The sequence below is a fragment of the Scyliorhinus torazame genome, chromosome 3 (assembly GCF_047496885.1).
Source record: "Scyliorhinus torazame isolate Kashiwa2021f chromosome 3, sScyTor2.1, whole genome shotgun sequence".
NCBI classification, from domain to species: Eukaryota; Metazoa; Chordata; class Chondrichthyes; order Carcharhiniformes; family Scyliorhinidae; genus Scyliorhinus; species Scyliorhinus torazame.
In genome coordinates, this window is record NC_092709.1 from 1,916,066 (window position 1) to 1,939,601 (window position 23,536).

General features: G+C 57.6%; 1 protein-coding gene across 3 annotated transcripts in view; it reads left to right on the forward strand.

The window, feature by feature from the left end:
• LOC140408242 (polycomb group RING finger protein 3) overlaps positions 1-23,536 on the forward strand; it is a 942,343-nt gene that overhangs the window by 832,719 nt on the left and 86,088 nt on the right. For 2 of the 3 annotated variants that reach the window (XM_072495180.1, XM_072495183.1), the window contains exon 6: positions 20,865-20,975. The exons of the other annotated variant lie outside the window; for it this stretch is intronic. In XM_072495180.1, coding sequence (XP_072351281.1) covers positions 20,865-20,975 — 111 coding nt within the window. The remainder of the gene's footprint in view (positions 1-20,864; positions 20,976-23,536) is intronic. 3 annotated transcript variants of the gene reach the window in all.

Genomic DNA, 23,536 nt, shown 5'->3' on the forward strand with positions numbered 1-23,536 from the left:
CTTCTCTGTCTCCCTCCCCTTCCTCCCGACCTCTCTCCTACCTCCCTCTCTCACCCTTCCTCCTTCATTCTTCCCTACCTCCCTCCTCCTCCCATCCTCCCTTGCCTCAGACCCCTCCCTCCCGCCCCCCTACCTCCCGCCCGCCCCCCTACCCTCCCTCCCACCCACCCCCCTACCCTCCCTCCCACCCACCCCCCTACCCCCCTCCCTCCCACCCACCCCCCACCCCCCCCCTCCCACCCACCACCCCCTCCCTCCCCCCCCACCCACCCCACCCCCTACCCTCCCCCCCCCCCCACCCACCCACCCCACCCCCCCCCCCCACCCACCACCCACCCCCACCCCCCCCCCACCCACCCACCCACCCCCCCCCCCCCTCCCCCCACCCACCCACCCCACCCCCCACCCCCCACCCACCCCACCCACCCACCCCCACCCCCCCCCCACCCACCACCCACCCACCCCACCACCCACCCACCCCCCACCCCACCCACCCACCCACCCACCCACCCCCCCTCCCCCCCCACCCACCCACCCCCCACCCCCCCCCCCCCCACCCACCCACCCCCCCCCACCCCCCCCCACCCACCCACCCACCCCCCCCCCCCACCCACCCACCCACCCACCCACCCCCCACCCACCCACCCCACCCCCCCCCCCACCCACCCACCACCCCACCCCCCACCCCCCACCCACCCACCCACCCCCCACCCTCCCCCCCCCACCCACCCACCCACCCCCACCCCCCCCACCCACCCACCCACCCACCCCCCTACCCCCCCACCCCACCCACCACCCACCCCCCCCCACCCCCCACCCACCCACCCACCCCACCCCCCACCCACCCACCCACCCACCCCCCACCCACCCTCCCTCCCACCCCACCCACCCCCCCTACCCACCCACCCACCCACCCCCCCACCCCCACCCCACCACCCACCCACCCACCCCCCACCCCCTACCCCACCTCCCACCCACCCCACCCACCCCCCTACCCTCCCTCCCACCCACCCACCCACCCCCCCTACCCTCCCTCCCACCCACCCACCCACCCCCCTACCCCTCCCTCCCACCCACCCACCCCCCCCTACCCTCCCTCCCACCCCCCCACCCCACCCTCCCACCCACCCCCCTACCCTCCCTCCCACCCACCCCCTACCCTCCCTCCCACCCCCTACCCTCCCTCCTTCCTTCCCTCCCTCCTTCCCTCCCTCCTTCCCTCCCTTCCCCCCTCTTACCCTCCCTCCTTCCCGCTCCCACTCCCTCCTTCCCGCTCCCACTCACTCCTTCCTCCCACTCCCTCCCTCCATGTCCCTTCCCTCCCTCCATGTCCCTTCCCTCCCTCCATGTCCCCCTCCATCCCTCTCCCTCTCTACCCCTTCCTCCCTACCTCACTTCTACCTCCCTCTCTCACCCTTCCTCCCTCACTCTTCCCTACCTCCCTCCTCCTCCAACCCTCACCTCGCACCCCTCCCTCCCTCCCGCTCCCCCTCCCTGCCGCTCCCCCATCCTCCCTCCCGCTCCCACCTCCCGCTCCCCCTTCCTCTCTCTCTCCCTCCTCTCTCCCTCCCTCCCTCCCTTCTCCCTCCCTCCCTTCTCCCCCCCTCCCCTCCCCTCACCCACCTCCCCTCTCCCTCCCTCCCCTCCTCCCTCCCTCCCTCCTCCTCCCTCCCTCCCTCTCTCCTCCGTCCTCCCTCTCTCCTCCGTCCTCGCTCCCTCCCTCCTCTCTCCTCCCTCCCTCTCTCCTCCCTCCCTCTCTCCTCCCTCCCTCTCTCCTCCCTCCCTCTCTCCTCCCTCCCTCTCTCACCTCCCCTCCCTCTCTCACTCCCTCCCTCTCTCACTCCCTCCCTCTCTCACTCTTCCCTACCTCCCTCCTCCCCCCCCCCACCTCCCCCTCCCAACCCTGCCCCCCTTGATCACTCACTCGCTCTTCCTCACTCGCTACCTCTCTACCCCTCTCCCCCTCCTTCCCTGACTCTCCCCTCCATCCGTCAGTCTTTCCCTCCTTCACTCTCCACCTCCCTCCCCTCCGTCACTCCAAACCTCCCTCCCTCACTCTCCCCCCTCCATCCCTCACTCTCGACCTCCCTCCCTCACTCTCCCCCTCCCTCCCTCCCTCTCCCCCTCCCTCCCTCCCTCCCTCCCTCACTCCCCCATCCCTCCCTCCCTCCCCCCCTCCCTCCCCCCCACCCTCCCTCCCTCACTCCCCCTCACCGTCACTCCCCAGCTCCCTCCCTCACTCTCCCCCTCCCTCCATCCCTCACTCACCATCTCCCTCCCTCACTCTCCCCCTCCCTCCCTCCCTCCCTCACTCCCCCTCACTCTCCCCAACCCTCCCTCCCTCTCTCTCCCCTCCCCTCCCTCCCTCGCTCCCTCCCTCATCTTCCCTCACCATCCCTCCCTCCCCCTCCCTCACCCTCTCCCCCTCACCCTCCCTCCCTCCCCTCCCCCTCCCTCCCTCCCCTCCCCCTCCCTCCCTCCCCTCCCCCTCCCTCCCTCCCCTCCCCCTCCCTCCCTCCCCTCCCCCTCCCTCCCTCCCCTCCCTCCCTCCCCTCCCCTCCCTCCCTCCCCTCTCCCTCCCTCCCCTCTCCCTCCCCCTCTCCCCCTCCCACCCACACTCTCCACCTCACTCCCTCACTCTCCCCCTCGCTCCTTCACTCTCCCCCTCCCTCACCCCATCTCATCCTCACTCTCACCATCCCTGCCTCGCTCCCTCACTCTCCCCTGCCCTCCCTCACACTCCCCCTCCTTCCCTCTCTCCCCCCCCTCACTTTCCCCTCCCTCACAGCCCCTCCCTCCCTCACAGCCCCTCCCTCCCTCACAGCCCCTCCCTCCCTCACAGCCCCTCCCTCCCTCACAGCCCCTCCCTCCCTCACAGCCCCTCCCTCCCTCACAGCCCCTCCCTCCCTCACAGCCCCTCCCTCCCAACCCCTCCCTCACTCTCCCCTCACTCCCCCTTCACTCCCTCACTCTCCCCTCCCGCCCTCACTCTCCCCTCCCGCCCTCACTCTCCCCTCCCGCCCTCACTCTCCCCTCCCGCCCTCACTCTCCCCTCCCGCCCTCACTCTCCCCCTCCCGCCCTCACTCTCCCCTCCCGCCCTCACTCTCCCCTCCCGCCCTCACTCTCCCCTCCCGCCCTCACTCTCCCCTCCCGCCCTCACTCTCCCCTCCCGCCCACACTCTCCCCTCCCGCCCACACTCTCCCCTCCCGCCCTCACTCTCCCCTCCCGCCCTCACTCTCCCCTCCCGCCCTCACTCTCCCCTCCCGCCCTCACTCTCCCCTCCCGCCCTCACTCTCCCCTCCCGCCCTCACTCTCCCCTCCCGCCCTCACTCTCCCCTCCCGCCCTCACTCTCCCCTCCGCCCTCACTCTCCCCTCCCGCCCTCACTCTCCCCTCCCGCCCTCACTCTCCCCTCCCGCCCTCACTCTCCCCTCCCGCCTCACTCTCCCCTCCCGCCCTCACTCTCCCCTCCCGCCCTCACTCTCCCCTCCCGCCCTCACTCTCCCCTCCCGCCCTCACTCTCCCCTCCCGCCCTCACTCTCCCCTCCCGCCCTCACTCTCCCCTCCCGCCCTCACTCTCCCCTCCCGCCCTCACTCTCCCCTCCCGCCCTCACTCTCCCCTCCCGCCCTCACTCTCCCCTCCCGCCCTCACTCTCCCCTCCCGCCCTCACTCTCCCCTCCCGCCCTCACTCTCCCCTCCCGCCCTCACTCTCCCCTCCCGCCCTCACTCTCCCCTCCCGCCCTCACTCTCCCCTCCCGCCCTCACTCTCCCCTCCCGCCCTCACTCTCCCCTCCCGCCCTCACTCTCCCCTCCCGCCCTCACTCTCCCCTCCCGCCCTCACTCTCCCCTCCCGCCCTCACTCTCCCCTCCCGCCCTCACTCTCCCCTCCCGCCCTCACTCTCCCCTCCCGCCCTCACTCTCCCCTCCCGCCCTCACTCTCCCCTCCCGCCCTCACTCTCCCTCCCGCCCTCACTCTCCCCTCCCGCCCTCACTCTCCCCTCCCGCCCTCACTCTCCCCTCCCGCCCTCACTCTCCCCTCCCGCCCTCACTCTCCCCTCCCGCCCTCACTCTCCCCTCCCGCCCTCACTCTCCCCTCCCGCCCTCACTCTCCCCTCCCGCCCTCACTCTCCCCTCCCGCCCTCACTCTCCCCTCCCGCCCTCACTCTCCCCTCCCGCCCTCACTCTCCCCTCCCGCCCTCACTCTCCCCTCCCGCCCTCACTCTCCCCTCCCGCCCTCACTCTCCCCTCCCGCCCTCACTCTCCCCTCCCGCCCTCACTCTCCCCTCCCGCCCTCACTCTCCCCTCCCGCCCTCACTCTCCCCTCCCGCCCTCACTCTCCCCTCCCGCCCTCACTCTCCCCTCCCGCCCTCACTCTCCCCTCCCGCCCTCACTCTCCCCTCCCGCCCTCACTCTCCCCTCCCGCCCTCACTCTCCCCTCCCGCCCTCACTCTCCCCTCCCGCCCTCACTCTCCCCTCCCGCCCTCACTCTCCCCTCCCGCCCTCACTCTCCCCTCCCGCCCTCACTCTCCCCTCCCGCCCTCACTCTCCCCTCCCGCCCTCACTCTCCCCTCCCGCCCTCACTCTCCCCTCCCGCCCTCACTCTCCCCTCCCGCCCTCACTCTCCCCTCCCGCCCTCACTCTCCCCTCCCGCCCTCACTCTCCCCTCCCGCCCTCACTCTCCCCTCCCGCCCTCACTCTCCCCTCCCGCCCTCACTCTCCCCTCCCGCCCTCACTCTCCCCTCCCGCCCTCACTCTCCCCTCCCGCCCTCACTCTCCCCTCCCGCCCTCACTCTCCCCTCCCGCCCTCACTCTCCCCCTCCCGCCCTCACTCTCCCCTCCCGCCCTCACTCTCCCCTCCCGCCCTCACTCTCCCCTCCCGCCCTCACTCTCCCCTCCCGCCCTCACTCTCCCCTCCCGCCCTCACTCTCCCCTCCCGCCCTCACTCTCCCCTCCCGCCCTCACTCTCCCCTCCCGCCCTCACTCTCCCCTCCCGCCCTCACTCTCCCCTCCCGCCCTCACTCTCCCCCTCCCGCCCTCACTCTCCCCCTCCCGCCCTCACTCTCCCCCCTCCCGCCCTCACTCTCCCCCTCCCGCCCTCACTCTCCACCTCCCGCCCTCACTCTCCACCTCCCGCCCTCACTCTCCACCTCCCGCCCTCACTCTCCACCTCCCGCCCTCACTCTCCACCTCCCGCCCTCACTCTCCACCTCCCGCCCTCACTCTCCACCTCATTCCCTCAGTCTGTCCCTCCTTCCTCCCTCTCCCCTCCCTCCCTCTCACCCCCCCTCCCTCTCACCGCCCTCCCTCTCACCGCCCTCCCTCTCACCGCCCTCCCTCACTCTCCCCCTTCCCTCACTTCCCCCCCTCACTTTCCCCTCCCTACCTCGCTCTCCCCCCTCCCTCCCTCACACCCCCACCCTCACTCTCCCCTCCCTCTCCCCTCTCCCCTCCCCCCCCTCACTCTCCCTCCCTCTCCCCTCCCCCCTCCTTCACTCTCCCTCCCTGACTCCCCCTCCGTCATTCATCCCCTCCCTCCTTCACTCTCCCCCCTGCCCCCTCCCTCCCTCACTCTCCCCCTCCCTCCCTCACTCTCCCCCTCCCTCCCTCCCTCACTCTGCCCCTCCCTCCCTCCCTCACTCTCCCCCCTCCCTCCCTCCCTCACTCTCCCCCTCCCTCCCTCACTCTCCCCCTCCCTCCCTCACTCTCCCCCTCCCTCCCTCTCCTCTCCCTCCCTCCCTCACTCCCTCACTCTCCCCTTCCTCCATCCTTTGTTTTCCCCTCCGTCCCTCCCTCACACGCCCTCTCTCCGTCTCCCCCTCCCGCCCTCACTCTCTACCTCCCTCACCCCATCTCTCCCTCCCTCACCCCATCTCTCCCTCCCTCACCCCATCTCTCCCTCCCTCACCCCATCTTTCAGTCTCTCTCACTCCATCTCCTTTCCTCACTCTCCGCTGCTATTTACCCTTCTCACCCCCTTGCACCCCCTCCTTTCTCCCCCCCCCCCCAGCCTTCCTCCTATCACCCCTTGCCCCCCCCTTTCCCCCTCATTTCCCCCTCATCCTCGCCCTTTCCCCTCTCGCCCCCGACCGTTGCCCCTCGGCCCCCGACCGTTGCCCCTCGGCCCCCGACCGTTGCCCCTCGGCCCCCGACCGTTGCCCTTCGGCCCCCTCTGTTTTCCTCAACCTGCAATTTCATTCCTTTGCTCCCGCTCTCTCCCCCTGCTCCCGCTCTCTCCCCCTGCTCCCGCTCTCTCCCCCTGCTCCCGCTCTCTCCCCCTGCTCCCGCTCTCTCCCCCTGCTCCCGCTCTCTCCCCCTGCTCCCGCTCTCTCCCCCTGCTCCCGCTCTCTTCCCCTGCTCCCGCTCTCTTCCCCTGCTCCCGCTCTCTTCCCCTGCTCCCGCTCTCTTCCCCTGCTCCCGCTCTCTCCCCCTGCTCCCGCTCTCTCCCGCTCTCTTCCCCCTGCTCCCGCTCTCTTCCCCCTGCTCCCGCTCTTCCCCCCCCTGCTCCCGCTCTTCCCCCCCCTGCTCCCGCTCTTCCCCCCCCTGCTCCCGCTCTTCCCCCCCCCCTGCTCCCGCTCCCCCCCCCCTGCTCCCGCTCCCCCCCCCTGCTCCCGCTCCCCCCCCTGCTCCCGCTCCCCCCCCCCCCTGCTCCCGCTCCCCCCCCTGCTCCTGCTCTCCCCCCCCTGCTCCTGCTCTCCCCCCCCCCCCTGCTCCCCGCTCTCCCCCCCCCCCTGCTCCCGCTCTTCCCCCCCCCCCGCTCCCGCTCTCCCCCCCCCGCTCCCGCTCTTCCCCCCCCCCGCTCCCGCTCTTCCCCCGCTCCCGCTCTTCCCCCCCCCCCCCGCTCCCGCTCTCCCCCCCCCGCTCTCTTTCCCCCCCCCCCCCCCCCCCCCGCTCCCGCTCTCTTCTCCCCCCCCCCCGCTCCCGCTCTCTTCTCCCCCCCCCCGCTCCCGCTCTCTTCCCCCCCCCCCCCCCGCTCCCGCTCTCTTTCCCCCCCCCCCCCCGCTCCCGCTCTCTTCCCCCCCCCCCCCCCCCCCCCCCCCCCCCCCCTGCTCCCGCTCTCTCCCCCTGCTCCTGCTCTCTCCCCCTGCTCCCGCTCTCTCCCCCTGCTCCCTTTGCCAGTATCAGGCGTTCCATTTCGGTGCTTCACTTGCTACACTCAAATGTTGGTTCCTTTTCACTCCCTTCATGCGGTGCAGTGGAACTGATTCCAATCTCCCTCCACAAGCTGGGCACTCCTGCCCTAACTCCATCATCAAAGGCAGGAAGCTGCTGTCTGTTTATTCCATTGCTGAACAACGTCCTGCTTTCCGATATCTCTCGTCGTCTCCCTCCCGCAAAGTGTATTTGTCGTTTTCTCAGCTTTGCCTAAAATCAGACTGCCGAGTTTTGACGCGCGTCAACTTGTGCTGGAATGATAATTAGTGTAGATTGTACAACACACACAGACAAACATTCAAACTAGATTGCTTAACTACTGAGACCAATCAGAATGAGCTTCATTCATGATTAAAAGCACAGTTTTCCCTAAGGTCAAATTTAATTTGCAAGTCTGAAATTGTTGTATTTAACATTTGACTCTCTGGATCATTTGCTGAGGTTTTGGGTGTTTATTCAAGTTGATTGTTATAAGTCCTACTTTTTATGCCCTTCATAATGAGGTATGTTTCATTTGTAACGAGATAATTCATAGTTTGGTTTCATTTAAATGTCTGAAATATTTGCCAGGCCACTGGAAAGTCCCTTGATTAGATTAAAACCTGAAGCACAACCTGAAGAGGTCCCTGTCTCTCACAATTTCCAGTGTGTCGACTTGTCTGTTAAATGCCTAAACTCCCCTGTGTAACAAACTGCTAAACAGCGAGCAGTACTGCATTGCAGGGATCATTTCCAACCCGCGGAGAAATGCGACAGGGAAGCCTGAATGTGTGTTCTAGAAATTGTCACAAACTTCAAAGAAAGCTTTCATGGAAGTAGCTGGGAAAATATCATTGCTTTTCTTGGCAATTAAAGGTATACCAATTAAACCTTTTAATGTAATATTTGTATTTATTGTTCCTATCCACACACAATTATATAATTTCTAACATTTAGAATCATGAACCCAGTTGTCATAATAACCAACACTTAAATTTTCAAATCCATCACTACTTTGTCACAGAACACCTGCAGGACACCCTTTTGGCAGAGGGCCAACAGCCAAAGGTCATGCCCCACATTGGGACCAGTGACACAGGCAGCAAAAGGGATGAGGCCCTGAAAGCAGATTTTAGGGAGATAGGAAGCAAATTAAATGCATGATATCAAGAGAAGTAATGTCCTTGCAGGGAGGTTTACTAATGCTGTTGGGGAGGATTGAAGCTAAATTGGCAGAGGGGTGATAACCTGAGGGGAAATTCAGAGTGGAGAGGAGAAAAGCTGGCAACAGGAAGTAGTGAAGTATAAACTGATAAGGAGGATATATCAGAGAGTACCGAGATAGATAGAATACTTGACAGTTTGACAGAGTCAGCAATACTAAGTAATTACCTGGGGTCAGAGTAAGGGGAAAAGTCTTTTAAAAGGTCTAAATGAAATGAAAATCGCTTATTGTCACAAGTAGGCTTCAATGAAGTTACTGTGAAAAGCCCCTAGTCGCCACATTCCGGCTCCTGTTCGGGGAGGCTGGTACGGGAATTGAACCGTGCTGCTGGCCTGCCTTGGTCTGCTTTAAAAGCCAGCGATTTAGCCCAGTGAGCTAAACCAACCCCTGGTTTATCGGGGATAATGTGCATGTGTGTAAATGTACGGCGTGCGGTTAATAAGATTAGTGAACTACAGGCACAGGTTGACAAATGGAATTATGATATTGCTATAATGGAGACCTGGATCAAAGAAAGGCAGGGCTGAGCTTTAAATATTCCTGGGTACCAGGTATTTAGAAGAGACAGAAAAGAAGAAAAGAGGTTGTGGGGATAATGGCGGTACCGATTAAAGATGGTATTACAGTCCTGGGGGGAGAGGATGTTTCAGAGGGGCCAAGGACAGAATCTCTCTGGCTGGCTGGAATGAAAAAGGTACAATAATGTTGATTGGTGTAGTTTATAGACCACCAACTAGTGGAAGGGTTGTCGAGAAATAAATTTGCAAAGAACTTGCAGAGATGTGCAAGAATTATAGAGTACTTATAACAGAGGCTTCAATGATCCAAATATAGGCTGGAATCGGGATAGTGCAAAGGGACCAGAAGGGTCAGAGTTCCAGAGTGTGTTCACTCTAATAGTGGAGCAGTATGCTTCCGCTCCAACTTGGACCTGGTTCTGAAGAATGAGTTGGCCCAAGTGGATCAAAAATAGTGGGAGAGCATTTAGGGGACAGTGACCATTTTATCACAAGGTTTAGATTGGCCATGGCAAAGGACAAGGAGCGATCCAGAGCAGGGATAATTAGTTGGGGGAAAGCCGACAATGGGATCAGAATGTACCCGAGTCGAGTGAGTTGGAATCAAATGTTGGCAGAAAGACGGCGGCTGAACAATGGGCCATCTGATCGAGATTGGACAAGGTCACAGTATATTCCCTTAAAGGGGAAAGAGATTGGACAATGTCACAGTATATTCCCTTAAAGGGGAAAGAGATTGGACAATGTCACAGTATATTCCCTTAAAGGGGAAAGAGATTGGACAATGTCACAGTATATTCCCTTAAAGGGGAAAGAGATTGGACAATGTCACAGTATATTCCCTGAAAGGGGAAAGAGATTGGACAATGTCACAGTATATTCCCTTAAAGGGGAAAGAGATTGGACAATGTCACAGTATATTCCCTGAAAGGGGAAAGAGATTGGACAATGTCACAGTATATTCCCTTAAAGGGGAAAGAGATTGGACAATGTCACAGTATATTCCCTTAAAGGGGAAAGGTAAAACTAATAAATCGAGAGCGTTCAGAAAGAAGTGCGCATACAGCAGAATCCCCACAGTGCAGAAGGAGGCCATTTGGCCCATTGTGATAACAGACCCTCCGAAAGAGCACAAGATGTCAGGTGGAAAATACAATGGAGAATCAGATTGAATGTAAAAGGACCAGAAGAGAAGTGAAAAAACTAATAAGGAAAACAAGGAGAGAGCATGAAAAGAGAATCCCAAGACCGCCTATAAGCTTACAAATAGTAACGTGTAAAGAAAAGAGTAGGGCCGATTAGAGATAAAAAGGAACTTGCCACATGGAGGCAAGAGAAATAGCAGAGGTATAAAACAGCAGTTTGGATCTGTCTTTACAAAGGAAGAAGCTGCTCCCCAGGCTGAGCTGAGAGGGGAGGTAACTGATACACTCGGAGAATTTACAGTCGAGGAGGAGGTGATAGAAAAGCTAAATTTACTTAAAATTGATACGGTGCTAAGACCGGATGAGAAACATCCAAGAGCACTGAGGGAAGTGAAAGTGGAACTTGCAGAGGCTCTAATGATAATCCTCCAGTCTTCCTGAAACACAGGAGTGGTGCCAGAGGGGTGACGAATACATCCTTGTTCAAAAAGGGGAGCAAGGAGAAAGCTGACAACTACAGACTAATCAGTCTGACTTCAGTAGGGAAACGTCTGGAAATATAGCTTGGGACCAATCCGTAGTCACTTAGACAAGAGCATAGAACATAACAGCGCAGTACAGGCCCTTCGGCCCTTGATGTTGCGCTGACCAGTGAAACCACTCTAAAGCCCATCTACACTATTCCCTTATCGTCCATATGTCTATCCAATGACCATTTGAATGCCCTTCGTGTTGGCGAGTCCACTACTGTTGCAGGCAGGATAATTAAAGAAAGCCAGCAAGGATTCATTAAGGGAAAATCATGTTTAACTAACTTGCTGGAGGTTTTTGAATACTACTAATAATAATAATCTTTAGTGTCACAAGTAGGCTTTCATTAACACTGCAATGAAGTTACTGTGAAAAGCCCCTAGTCGCCATATTCCGGCGCCTGTTCGGGTGCACAGAGGGAGAATTCAGAATGTCCAAATTTAATAGAGAGGAGAATTGCAGGAGATATTCAAGTTCCTGAGGGCTGTGGACAGGGTGATTAATGAGAAACCATTTTCTCTCGGGAGCATGAAGAACGAGAGGCACAGATTCAAAATAATGGGCAAAGGAAGTCAAAGTGATGTGAGGAAATACTTTAACCTAGAGAGTGGATGGAGTCTGGAACAGACTTCTTGAGGGGCTAACGGAGTTGGTTCGATTGAGGGAAGCAAAGGGAATTGGTTGACTATCTGAAAAGAGAATGTGTGAGGTTATGGGGAGAAGGCAGAGGAGTGGATTGAGGGAGAATGTTCTTTCAGAGAGACAGATGGGCGAATGGTGGCCTTCTGCACTGTAAAGATTCGGTTCTTGAGGTTTTGCTTTTGACCAACCAAGGAATTGATTACAAATTAATGCTGTTGTATGAAAGGAAAAAGATGCAAATAAATGCAGCTCCCTCCATAGTTACCATTACTGGGTTAGCTTGAGGAACTGAGTATTGAAACTAATTAGTGTTTCCATTACACTGTTAAGCACTTCTATTCAAAAGGTAAAGTTTCCACAGTCCCAGATGACCAGAGGCTGCTTTCCCCTTTGAGGGGGGAGCTGACTGGTGGTGATTTAACCTGAGGGTCACCACACCTCAGGCGAGGAGCAAGGTTGAGAACGCGGGGCCTTCAGGAATAACCTCAACTTGACAGCTGGTTCACGATGCAGAGCGAGGCAGCAGCGTGGGTTCAGTCCCCGTACCGGGCTGGGGGGCTGGTTAGTGATGCAGAGCGAGACAGCAGCGTGGGTTCAGTCCCCGTACCGGGCTGGGGGGTGATGCAGAGCGAGACAGCAGGGTGGGTTCAATCCCCGTACCGAGCTGGGTGGTGATGCAGAGCGAGGCAGCAGCATGGGTTCAATCCCCGTACCGGGCTGGTTAGTGATGCAGAGCGAGGCAGCAGCGTGGGTTCAATCCCCGTACCGGGCTGGGGGGGGCTGGTTAGTGATGCAGAGCGAGGCAGCAGCGTGGGTTCAATCCCCGTACCGGGCTGGGGGGCTGGTTAGTGATGCAGAGCGAGGCAGCAGCGTGGGTTCAATCCCCGTACCGGGCTGGGGGGCTGGTTAGTGATGCAGAGCGAGGCAGCAGCGTGGGTTCAGTCCCCGTACCGGGCTGGGGGGCTGGGTGGTGATGCAGAGCGAGGCAGCAGCGTGGGTTCAGTCCCCGTACCGGGCTGGGGGGTGATGCAGAGCGAGGCAGCAGCGTGGGTTTAGTCCCTGTACCGGGCTGGGGGGTGATGCCGAGCAAGGCAGCAGCGTGGGTTCAGTCCCCGTACCGGGCTGGGGGGCTGGTTCATGATGCAGAGCGAGACAGCAGCGTGGGTTCAATCCCCGTACCGAACTGGGTGGTGATGCAGAGCGAGGCAGCAGCATGGGTTCAATCCCCGTACCGGGCTGGGGGGTGATGCAGAGCGTGGCAGCAGCCTGGGTTCAGTCCCGTACCGGGCTGGGGTGCTGGGTGGTGATGCAGAGCGAGGCAGCAGCGTGGGTCCAGTCCCCGTACCGAGCTGGGGGGCTGGGTGGTGATGCAGAGCGAGGCAGCAGCGTGGGTTCAGTCCCCGTACCGGGCTGGGGGGCTGGTTAGTGATGCAGAGCGTGGCAGCAGCGTGGGTTCAGTCCCCGTACCGGGCTGGGGGGGTGATGCCGAGCGAGGCAGCAGCGTGGGTTCAGTCCCCGTACCGGGCTGGGGGGTGATGCAGAGCGAGGCAGCAGCGTGGGTTCAGTCACCGTACCAGGCTGGGGGGGTGATGCAGAGCGAGGCAGCAGCGTGGGTTCAGTCCCCGTACCGGGCTGGGGGGTGATGCAGAGCGAGGCAGCAGCGGGGGTTCAATCCCCGTACCGGGCTGGGGGGTGATGCAGAGCGAGGCAGCAGCGTGGGTTCAATCCCCGTACCGGGCTGGGGGGTGATGCAGAGCGAGGCAGCAGCGTGGGTTCAATCCCCGTACCGGGCTGGGGGGTGATGCAGAGCGAGGCAGTAGCGTGGGTACAGTCCCCGTACCGGGCTGGGGGGTGATGCAGAGCGAGGCAGCAGCGGGGGTTCAGTCCCCGTACCGGGCTGGGGGGGTGATGCCGAGCGAGGCAGCAGCGTGGGTTCAGTCCCCGTACCGGGCTGGGGGGTGATGCAGAGCGAGGCAGCAGCGTGGGTTCAGTCACCGTACCGGGCTGGGGGGTGATGCAGAGCGAGGCAGCAGCGTGGGTTCAGTCCCCGTACCGGGCTGGGGGGTGATGCAGAGCGAGGCAGCAGCGGGGGTTCAATCCCCGTACCGGGCTGGGGGGCTGGTTAGTGATGCAGAGCGAGGCAGCAGCGTGGGTTCAGTCCCCGTACCGGGCTGGGGGGTGATGCAGAGCGAGGCAGCAGCGGGGGTTCAATCCCCGTACCGGGCTGGGGGGCTGGTTAGTGATGCAGAGCGTGGCAGCAGCGTGGGTTCAGTCCCCGTACCGGGCTGGGGGGTGATGCAGAGCGAGGCAGCAGCGGGGGTTCAGTCCCCGTACCGGGCTGGGGGGGTGATGCCGAGCGAGGCAGCTGCGTGGGTTCAGTCCCCGTACCGGGCTGGGGGGGTGATGCAGAGCGAGGGCAGCAGCGTGGGTTCAGTCACCGTACCGGGCTGGGGGGTGATGCAGAGCGAGGCAGCAGCGTGGGTTCAGTCCCCGTACCGGGCTGGGGGGTGATGCAGAGCGAGGCAGCAGAAGGGGTTCAATCCCCGTACCGGGCTGGGGGGCTGGTTAGTGATGCAGAGCGAGGCAGCAGCGTGGGTTCAGTCCCCGTACCGGGCTGGGGGGTGATGCAGAGCGAGGCAGCAGCGGGGGGTTCAATCCCCGTACCGGGCTGGGGGGTGATGCAGAGCGAGGCAGCAGCGTGGGTTCAGTCACCGTACCAGGCTGGGGGGCTGGGGGGTGATGCAGAGCGAGGCAGCAGCGTGGGTTCAGTCCCCGTACCGGGCTGGGGGGTGATGCAGAGCGAGGCAGCAGCGGGGGTTCAGTCCCCGTACCGGGCTGGGGGGTGATGCAGAGTGAGGCAGCAGCGTGGGCTATTTCCCCGTACCGGGCTGGGGGACTGGTTAGTGATGCAGAGCGAGGCAGCAGCGTGGGTTCAGTCCCCGTACCCGATGAGGTTATTCCTGAAGGCCCCATTCCTGAAGGCCCCGCCTTCTCAACCTTGGTGGAGAACCAGATGGGATTGTAAAAATGAGAACGCGATCATTCGGAGGAGCTGCTACACTAGTGGACAAGCTGGGGTACAGACAGAAACTGACGGGGAGGCAACAAGCCAGGGGGGATGAGGGGGCGATGCGGGAGGGAAAATGGGGTGGGGGGGGGGGGGTGGGGTAACGGGGAAGGAGCCAAAGGAGGAATGGGGAAAAGGGAGGGGGGGTGGAGATCATATGTGTAGAGGGGGTCCGGTACGAGTCGGGATGGGTGAGGGTAGAGTGCTGGTTTCAGCAGGTCGCACGTGGAGACGGCAGCCATTTTAAATGGCCCAAGAAAGTGGGCAGGCCTGGGCAAGTAGGGTCGGGACCACAGGGTGAGTATGGCTGATCCCACAGGAGAGGGGAAGGGACAGACCCCCACCCCCCCACACACACACACACGAGACGAGCCTGACAGAGAGAGAGCGACTGAGGGTGAGGAAAAGCTGGGTGGCACAATCGTTTCAGACGTGCTTCAACGAGCAAGAGGAGGGGGGTGGCCATACTAGATCACAGAAAAGTAGCATTCACAGCGACGAGCACGGTGTCAGACCCAAAGGGATGATTTATAATGGTCAGCAGGACCCTGGATGGGGGCCCTGGTAGTTCTGGTAAATATGTACACCCCAAACTGAGACAACGGAGACTTTGTCAAGAAATCTATGGCGGAAATCCTCGACTTAGACTCCCACTGACTTATCATGGGAAGGACTTAACTGTACGCAAGACCCGAAGATGGACAGATCCAACCCAAGGACGGAGCCATATCAGGAATGACATGACAGCTAAACGCCTTTAGAAGCAGGTGGAATGGGGTGGAGAAGGTGTACGGGGGGGGTAGACCCATGATGGTTTAATCTCCCATGTGTACAAGGCCTATTCACACATAGACTTCTTCGTAGGGAAAATGGTGCTTCCAGGGGTAGTGGAAGCGGATTATTCCAGGATAGTGATATCCGGCCATGCTCCACACTACGTGGACGTGAGGTTGGAGACTGGTCGGGCCCAGCTTCCCCCTGGAGGCTGGATGTGGCCCTGCTCGCCAATAAGGCGTTCTGCGAAAGAACAACACAAGCCATTAATGGTTAAGTAACCTGCAACCAGAACGGGGAGGTCTCAGCCTCCATGTTCTGGGAGACACTGAAGGTGGTGATCGGGGGGAAATAATAGCCTATAGTGTGCTAAAGGATAGGAAGGGAGGGCAGCTAGGCAGCAGCCGGTCAACTCCATGTTGGAGGTGGAATGCCGATTCTCCATGGCCCTGACTCTAGAATTACTGACTGAGAGGATAAAATACAACTGGAGTTTGAACTGCTCTCCACTGGGAAAGCAGCTCTGCCAGTCACGGGAGGCTTCTTGCAAGCATGGAGACAAGGCCAGCTGTCTGCTGGCGGACCAACTAAGGAAACAGGCTACCTCACGGGAAATAGCTCCGGTAACAGCACAGAGAACAAGAAGATGGTTGTGGCCCCGAACAAAATCAACGGGGCCATCGCAAACATCTACCGGGGCCAGTACACCACCAAGTCCGTGAGGGGGGGACTCTTGAGATGATACAGTTCCTCAATGGACTGGATAAACCAGTTGTGGGAGATGGAAACGGGCTGGAAGCACCGCTACTGCTGGATGAGATCATGGAGGGCATTAACTTCATGCAGTCAGGTAAGGCAATTTACCAAAGGATTGGAGCAGCACTGGCCCCGAACCCGCGGGAGATGTTTAATGACTTGCTGTCGAGGGGGGGGCCTGCCCCCCACGCTGGCACAGGTCTCGATCTCACCGATCCCCCACAAAGACAAGGACCTGACGGAGTGTGGGTCACATGGACCCATTTCACTGCTGATCACTGACGTCAAAGTCCAGGCTAAAGCTCAGGCGAGGCGACTGGAGAGCTGTTTGGCAGAAGATCAGACCGGGTTTGTTAAGGGCAGACAGCTAACAGCGCACATCAGACGCCTGTTGAGCGTAATTATGACCCCATCTGGGGAGAGGACACTCAAAGTGATCATCTCCCTGGACACCGAGAAAGCCTTCGATCGCATCGAATTGAGATACCTCATGGAGGTGGTTGAACGGGTGGAACTACTATACAGCGCTCCCATGGCGAGCGTGCTGATGAACACCACCAGCTCTGAGTATTTTCAGCTGCCCAGAGGCTCAAGGCAGGGGTGCCCCCTGTCCCCGCTACTGTTCGCGCTGACAATTGAGCCACTGGCCATCGCTCTTCTATCAGCCAAGGGGTGGATGGGCATTCAGAGAGGGGGCAGGGAGCACAGAGTTTTATTCTTAAGCGGATGACCTCCTCTAGATGTCGGGTTCCCTGACCAGCATGGGTACGGTAATAGAACTTCTGAGGGAGCTCGGAGCCTTCTCCGGTTACAAACTCAACCTGGGTAAGAGGGAAATCTTCCTGGTAAATGCACAGGGGGGGGGAGGAACCTACCACTCTACCACTGGGCTGGAGGTGTTACCGTTTAAACTGAGCCGGACCAAATTCAAGTACCTGGGGATACAGGTAGCTCACACCTGGACGGGGCTCCATAAATGAACCTGTCCAGCCTGTTGGAAGAGATGAAGAGGGATCTGCAGAGATGGGACTCACTGCCACTATCCTTAGTGGGAATGGTGCAGACGATAAAAATGAACGTACTGCCAAGGTTCTTCTCATTCAGAACACTCCCCATCTTTGTCCCCAAGTCCTTCTTCACCAGGGTTGACAAGCTAATTGTGGCCTTTGTCTGGGTCAGAAAGAACCCTAGGGTACGGAAAGCCAGCCTGCAAAGAGGGCGACACATAGGAGGCTTGGTTTTTCCGAACCTACCACTCTACCACTGGGCAGCAGAGAGAATACGAGGATGGCTGGGTGAGCCAGAGTCATCGCGCCCCCCTCTCCCCCACCACACGCGCGCGCACACACACGCACACGCAAACTCCAGGAGCCAGGTGATGGTAGCCACAGTAAAGACCTGAAAACAACATTTCTGTGGATGCAGCCAGCTGCAAGAACCGTAAGTTGACTCCATTAAAGATAGACGCCACATTCAAGACATGGAGAGAGGACAGAGGGGTGCTGGCCGTGAGGGACATGTACGTGGACAGAGGGGTATTGATGGTGAGGGACATGTACGTGGACAGAGGGGTGCTGAGGGACATGTACATGGACAGAGGGGTGCTGACAGTGAGGGACATGTACGTGGACGGTAGCGTGGTGATTCCTTCCGGAAGTGGAGGATAGGTATGAGAGGTGTCAGGGCAGCCTGGCAAACCACACCCACATGTTCTGGTCCTGCCCCAGACTGGGGGGGGTGGGGGTTTGGGTTGGTTCTGGACCTCTTCGAGGTCATGTCTAGGATGGTTGGGTTGAAGATGGAGTCATGCCCGTTTGTTGCTGTCTTTGGAGTATCGGAGCATCCACAGGTCTTCGCGGGAGTCGGGCAGACGCCCTGGCCTTTGCCTCCCTGATTGCTCCAGTGGAGACTTCTGCTTAGATGGAGGCGGCGGGGGGGGGGGGGGGGGGGGAGGTGAGACAACCAGGGGGAGGGGAGCACACCCACACCATATTGGAGAAAAGGGGAAATAGGCCTTACATGCCAAGGGGTACAGACCCCCAGTCATAAATGATCGGAGCAATATAGTGAGTAGATTTGCCCAGGAAACATTGAGAAACAAAATGGGACTCAGAATAAAGCCATCTGCCCAGTCCCGCACTGTAGCCAATTGAGACAATGTAAATAAACCACAGGCCATTCCCAGCTGTAGTAGATTCAGCGATATTTGTATTCTAACGTACAAGCCTATTCCATGTGTTCCTTGTTTCTCCTCTTCTATTCGCGGTGTCTTATTGTTAGATTAGAACAGAGAACAGTCCAGCAGAGTACAGGCCCTTCAGCCCACAATGTTGTGCCGACCATTTATCCTAATCTAAGATCAACCTAACCTACACCCCTTCAATTTACTGCTGTCCATGTGCCTGTCCAAGAGTCGCTTAAATGTCCCGAATGACTCTGACTCCACCACCTCTGCTGACCGTGCATTCCACACACCCACCATCTGTGTGTAAAGAACCTCTGACATCTCCCCTATACCTCCCTCCAAACACCTTAAAATTATGTCCCCTCGTGACAGCCATTTCCACCCTGGGGAAAAGTCTCTGGCTGTCCACTCTATCCATGCCTCTCATCACCTTGTACACCTCTATCAAGTCACCTCTCTGCCTTCTTCGCTCTAGTGAGAATTGTTGTGATGTTTCTCTCCGTTGCTGTTATTCCATGTTTTTACACTAAAGTAAATAATGAAATATCAATAAAAACACTTTAAACAAATTGTTGTATGTTTCCCAACCCAGCGCAGTTATTTTGGGGAAGTTAGAACTTCTGGACTGTTGCCGGATTATCGCTTACGTGCAAACTTCCAGGAGGGACTTCCCAGCTTTAGGGATTCCCTTAAATCCGATGCTGGGGAGCCAGGAAGTTATTTACGGCCCATTAACTCTGCTTCTCTCTCCTCTGCTGCGCCCAGCCTGCTGAGCTTTCCCAGAATTTCCTATTTTTATTTCATATTTCCAGGATCCACAGTATTTTGCTTTTATTTTAGAACAAAACTTGCTGTGTACAGCGCTGCGATAATACCCACCCTTCTACATGCCTGTGAGGGATGGACTACCTACTCCAGGCATAATGAGCTGGTGGGCAGATTACACGAGATTCCTTCGGAAAGTCAGTGGCATCAATTGGGAAGACAAAGCGCCCAAGGTTTTTCAAACAGCAGAAATGTCCAGAATTGAAGAACTCATCCTAGCCCAGCTGAGATGGAGCGGTCATGTACTCGCACATGAACCTGCGAGGTCGGCCAACATTAAGGTTCAAGGACTCTTGAGATGAACCTAGGGGGATGTGGCAAGTTCACCACAGACTGGGAGGAAAATTCACAAGGAGAGCGACCTTCCATGGGAGCAAACTCAAGTAATGGCTTTGTTTCCATCAAACATCAAAGAATACCAGCAGCAAAGGGTAAAAGAGTGGACAGTCCCAACGAAATCATATTTAGCCGCACTGGAGACAAACCTGCAGGTCTGCAATCAGGCTTCACGGCCACATTGGAACGTAAACATAACTACGCATGCAAGCACCAGCCACCGTCGATACCGAAGGAAAGCCAATGACATGGAAACTGACCTCATGTCTGAGGCCAACATTGCCAAAGGACAACACACACGTGAAGGAAGAAGGGTTAACGGAGGCTGGTGGACAGCCTCCTCCCTTCAGTTAGTGATGAGGATCCATCAGTTTGAGAGAGAGGATAGGAAAACAGCGAAGGGTTGTGATTGGAACATGCAATGCTTTGCCAAAGGGAATCATTCAGGCAGAAACTATTGTATATTTTTAAAAGGATTAACATCTAAAGCAGAGGAAGATGTCTGATTGAGAGAAGCACGGAGGCAGTGCGATTAGCTTCGATTGTGGAGCAAAGATCCTTCTTTGGTCTGATCAGCTTACGTTTGAAAATCTGTTTGTGGCTTAATATAGAAACTGGATTTAAATTTCCAGAAGTGAAAATCAACCCAAAATTAAACTATCATCATTTGCAAAATGTAACTATTAATTCATTGTGAATATCCTGAGGTGGGGGGGAGGGGAGACAGTCAGGGAGAGGCAGTGGGGGGGGGGGTCGTGTGAGGGGAAGGCAGTTGGCCGGGGGGGGGGGGGGGGCAGTGTTGGAGTGTCAGTGAGGGGGAGGCAGTGAGTGGGGGGAGGCAGTGTGGCAGGGGGCAGTGAGGGGGCAGGGGGGGGCAGTGAGGGGGCAGGGGGTGGCAGGGCAGTGTGAGGGGGCAGGCAGGCAGTGAGGGGGGGCAGGGTGGCAGGAGGTCAGGGGCAGTGTGTGGGGGGCTGTGTGGCAAGGAGGCAGTGAAGGAGGGGCAGTGTGGCAGGGAAGCAGTGAGGGGGCAGTGTGGTAGGGAGGCAGGGGGTGGGGGCAGTGTGGTAGGGAGGCAGGGGGTGGGGGGCAGGGAGGCAGTGAGGGGAGGCAGGGGGTGGGGGGCAGGGAGGCAGTGAGGGGAGGCAGGGGGTGGGGGGGGCAGTGTGGCAGGGAAGCAGTGAGGGGGACCAGGGGGGCAGTGTGGCAGGGGGCAGTGAGGGGGGGCAGGGAGGCAGTTAGTGTGGCAGGGAGACAGTGGGGTGGGGGGGGGGGGGGGGGGGGGGTGGCAGTGCAGCAGCTACAGGAGCCGGTGGGTGTTTTACACTCAGTTAACCTGCTGAGTGTTTGGATGTTTTGCAGTTTCAGAAGTTCGTCAGTTTTGCGAGATAAGTTGGATTGGCCATGCTAAATTGCCCTTCGAGTCCAAAAAAACGGTTAGGTGGGGTTACTGGGATAGGGTGGTGGTGTCGGCCTTGGTAGGGTGCTCTTTCCAAGAGCCGGTGCAGACCCGATGGGCCGAATGGCCTCCTTCTGCACTGTAAATTCTATGATTCTATGAAGTTGCAGAAACGTTTGGTTCCCCTGTGATGTGTGTCCTGAAACCGATTTTGTGCAAATTATAAAGATGGAATTTTCCGTATTTGGTATCTGATGTACCAAAAGGAACTCTTATATTGTATCTTGTTTTTAAGAATCATGTTTAAGTCTGAACAATTTGTCATTTACAGCGGAGTTAAAAAAGCAAAAAGATTTTTATCAGAAACTTGGCCTTGAAATGCCTGGAGAGGTGAAAGGTGAGACGTGCTCATCTAAACAGCCCTTCAATCCGCTCCATGATGGTTAGTTACTTTCCTCTTGAGCCATTCCTGACAACTGACGTTTTCTTCCTCAGCACTGGGAAAGCTTTCCTTTTCCTGCACTGCTCTGCATTTAAACTTCATTCTGTCTGCGCTCTCCAAGTGTAACTTAACAAACTCTAATTTCTGGGATAATCTTTACCTGTCTGGTTGATTGAAATGTCAGAGCAATAAGGTGTAATTGTGGAAAGACCACCGCCTGGCATTCATTGCTCAATGTTCCGTTGGGGTCTTTCTCCAGGTGACAAGTAGGTAATAATATTGATTTACACATTGATCAGCTGCTGAAACTCCATCTGCCTGTGTTATTACCAGACTTGACTATTCCCAACTTCCACCTTCCACGAGCTCGTCATTCTCCAAAGTTCTTATGGTCCTAACTTGCACAGAGCCCTCTTTCACCCATCACCACCAGTGCTCGCTGTTTCTAGTGAAGCAACATCTCGATGTTAACATTCTTATCCTTGTTTTCAAATTCCCCTGTGACCTCCCTATCCCTGTGACCTCCCTATCCCTGTGACCTCCGTGTCCCGGTGACCGCCCTGGCCCGGTGACCGCCTCCAATACGACCAATTTCTTAGCAATCTGTCACCCTCCAATTTTGACCTCCTTTACATTTTAATCGCTTCAACATTGGTTGTAATTGGGAAGTTTTGCCAATCACGATAATTTGTGTAATAGGTTTATTTCGATATAGGATCATACAATTCCTACAGTGCAAAAGGAGGTCATTTGGCCCATCGAGTCTACATGACCCTCTGAAAGAGCACCCTATCTATGCCTGCCCTATCCCCGTAACCCCATAACCTCACCTAACCTGCACATCTTTGGACAATAAGGGGCAATTTAGTATGGCCAATTCACCTAACTTGCACATCCTTGGACTAAAGGTATGTTCTCAAGATCACGAAAGGCTTTATATAAATACAAATATTTTCTTCCTTCCTGGGATTTTTCTCTTGTGGTTGATTATCTTAATATTATAAAATCAAAAGGGCAAAATCTTGAGGACGTTCTGTATTTAAATCAGTCAGGCTGGAAGTTTCTGCACTAATAATTGTCAGCTATAGCATAATGTCAGCCTTGCAATTTCCTTTTATTTTAAATATTTTTATCAAAACATTTCATGATAAACTAAATAATATAAAACAGTTAGTTCAAGTTACAAATGCAAAAAAAACACAATAAACAATCAAGAACCCCAATTAACTTGACCCCCCAACATTAAACTAAACCCCTTAACAACTGACGGTGACTAACTCTTTAAACAAGGACCTTCTCCAAATGTAGAATCTCCATAAGGTTACCCGACCAGGCCGAGGCAGAACTCATCCTCCGGGCTGCTAACGAGGCAATGACGAGGAAATCCGCCTTCACCCCCGTCAGCAGCATCGGCAAAATGGCCGCCAGCGGTTATGGCTGCAGATCGACATCGAGTATCTCTGACATGGTGCTAACAAAAAGACTCAAAATCTCACTAACTTGGGACAAGACCAGAACATATAAGAGTGGTTCGCCAGCCCCCGAGAACAACGCTCACACCTGTCCCCCACCCAGAGAAGACTCCGCTCTTCCTCACCCTGGTCAGATGCACCCTGTGCACCACCTTGGACTGGATCAGAGTAAGCCGAGCACAGGAGGGTATGGAGTTGACCGTGCGAAGAGCCTCGTTCAACACCACCTCATCCAGAATAGGACCCAACTCACCCTCCCATTTCCCCATCACCCCATCCAACAGAGCCGACTCTGCTGATAGGATCTGGCCGTATATATACACAAAATAACCCCTCCACCAGACCCGGCCAAAGACAAAATCCTCTTCAACAGGGAGGAGAGTGCTGCTCAGGGGAAAGACGGAAAAGCCTTGCGCGGAGAATCACGAGTCTTAAAGTATCTTACCAGATTGGAACCAGGAAATTTCTCTAACAGCTCCTTAAAGCTGGCAAATCTTTCCTCCAAACAGGTCCCAAACCTTTCCAAACCTCTCCCCTCCCATCACGTTTAAACCCGCTGCCACAAAGCGGTGACGACTGCCAGCAAAGTAATGGAGCCAAGTTTAAAATGCTGTCTGAACTCCCCCCAGATTCTCAGGGTGGACAACTCTACCGGATTGGGGGAAAATTTTGCCGAAAGAACGACCATGATGCCGTCACTAATGCCTCGAGACTGGAATCCTTACAAGAACTCGCCTCCACTTGCCCCCATACAGAACCTGGGTCACTAAGCCATCCCAGCGCTTCTCAATATTGGCTGCCCAATAATAAAATAATAAATTGGGTGAAGCTAAACCCCCTGATTGCCTCTCTGGAGGAACTCCCGACCGACCGATCTTTGGTGTCTTACCCGCACAAATGAAAGACTATACTAATTTGTTAATTCTGACAAAGAAGGATATGGGGAGGCACTGGGAAATAAATAAAAATCTCAGGAGCACATTCATCTCAATAGTCTGAACCCTGCCTGCCAAGGACATGGGACATAGAACATAGAACATTACAGCGCAGTACAGGCCCTTTGGCCCTCGATGTTGCACCGACCTGTAA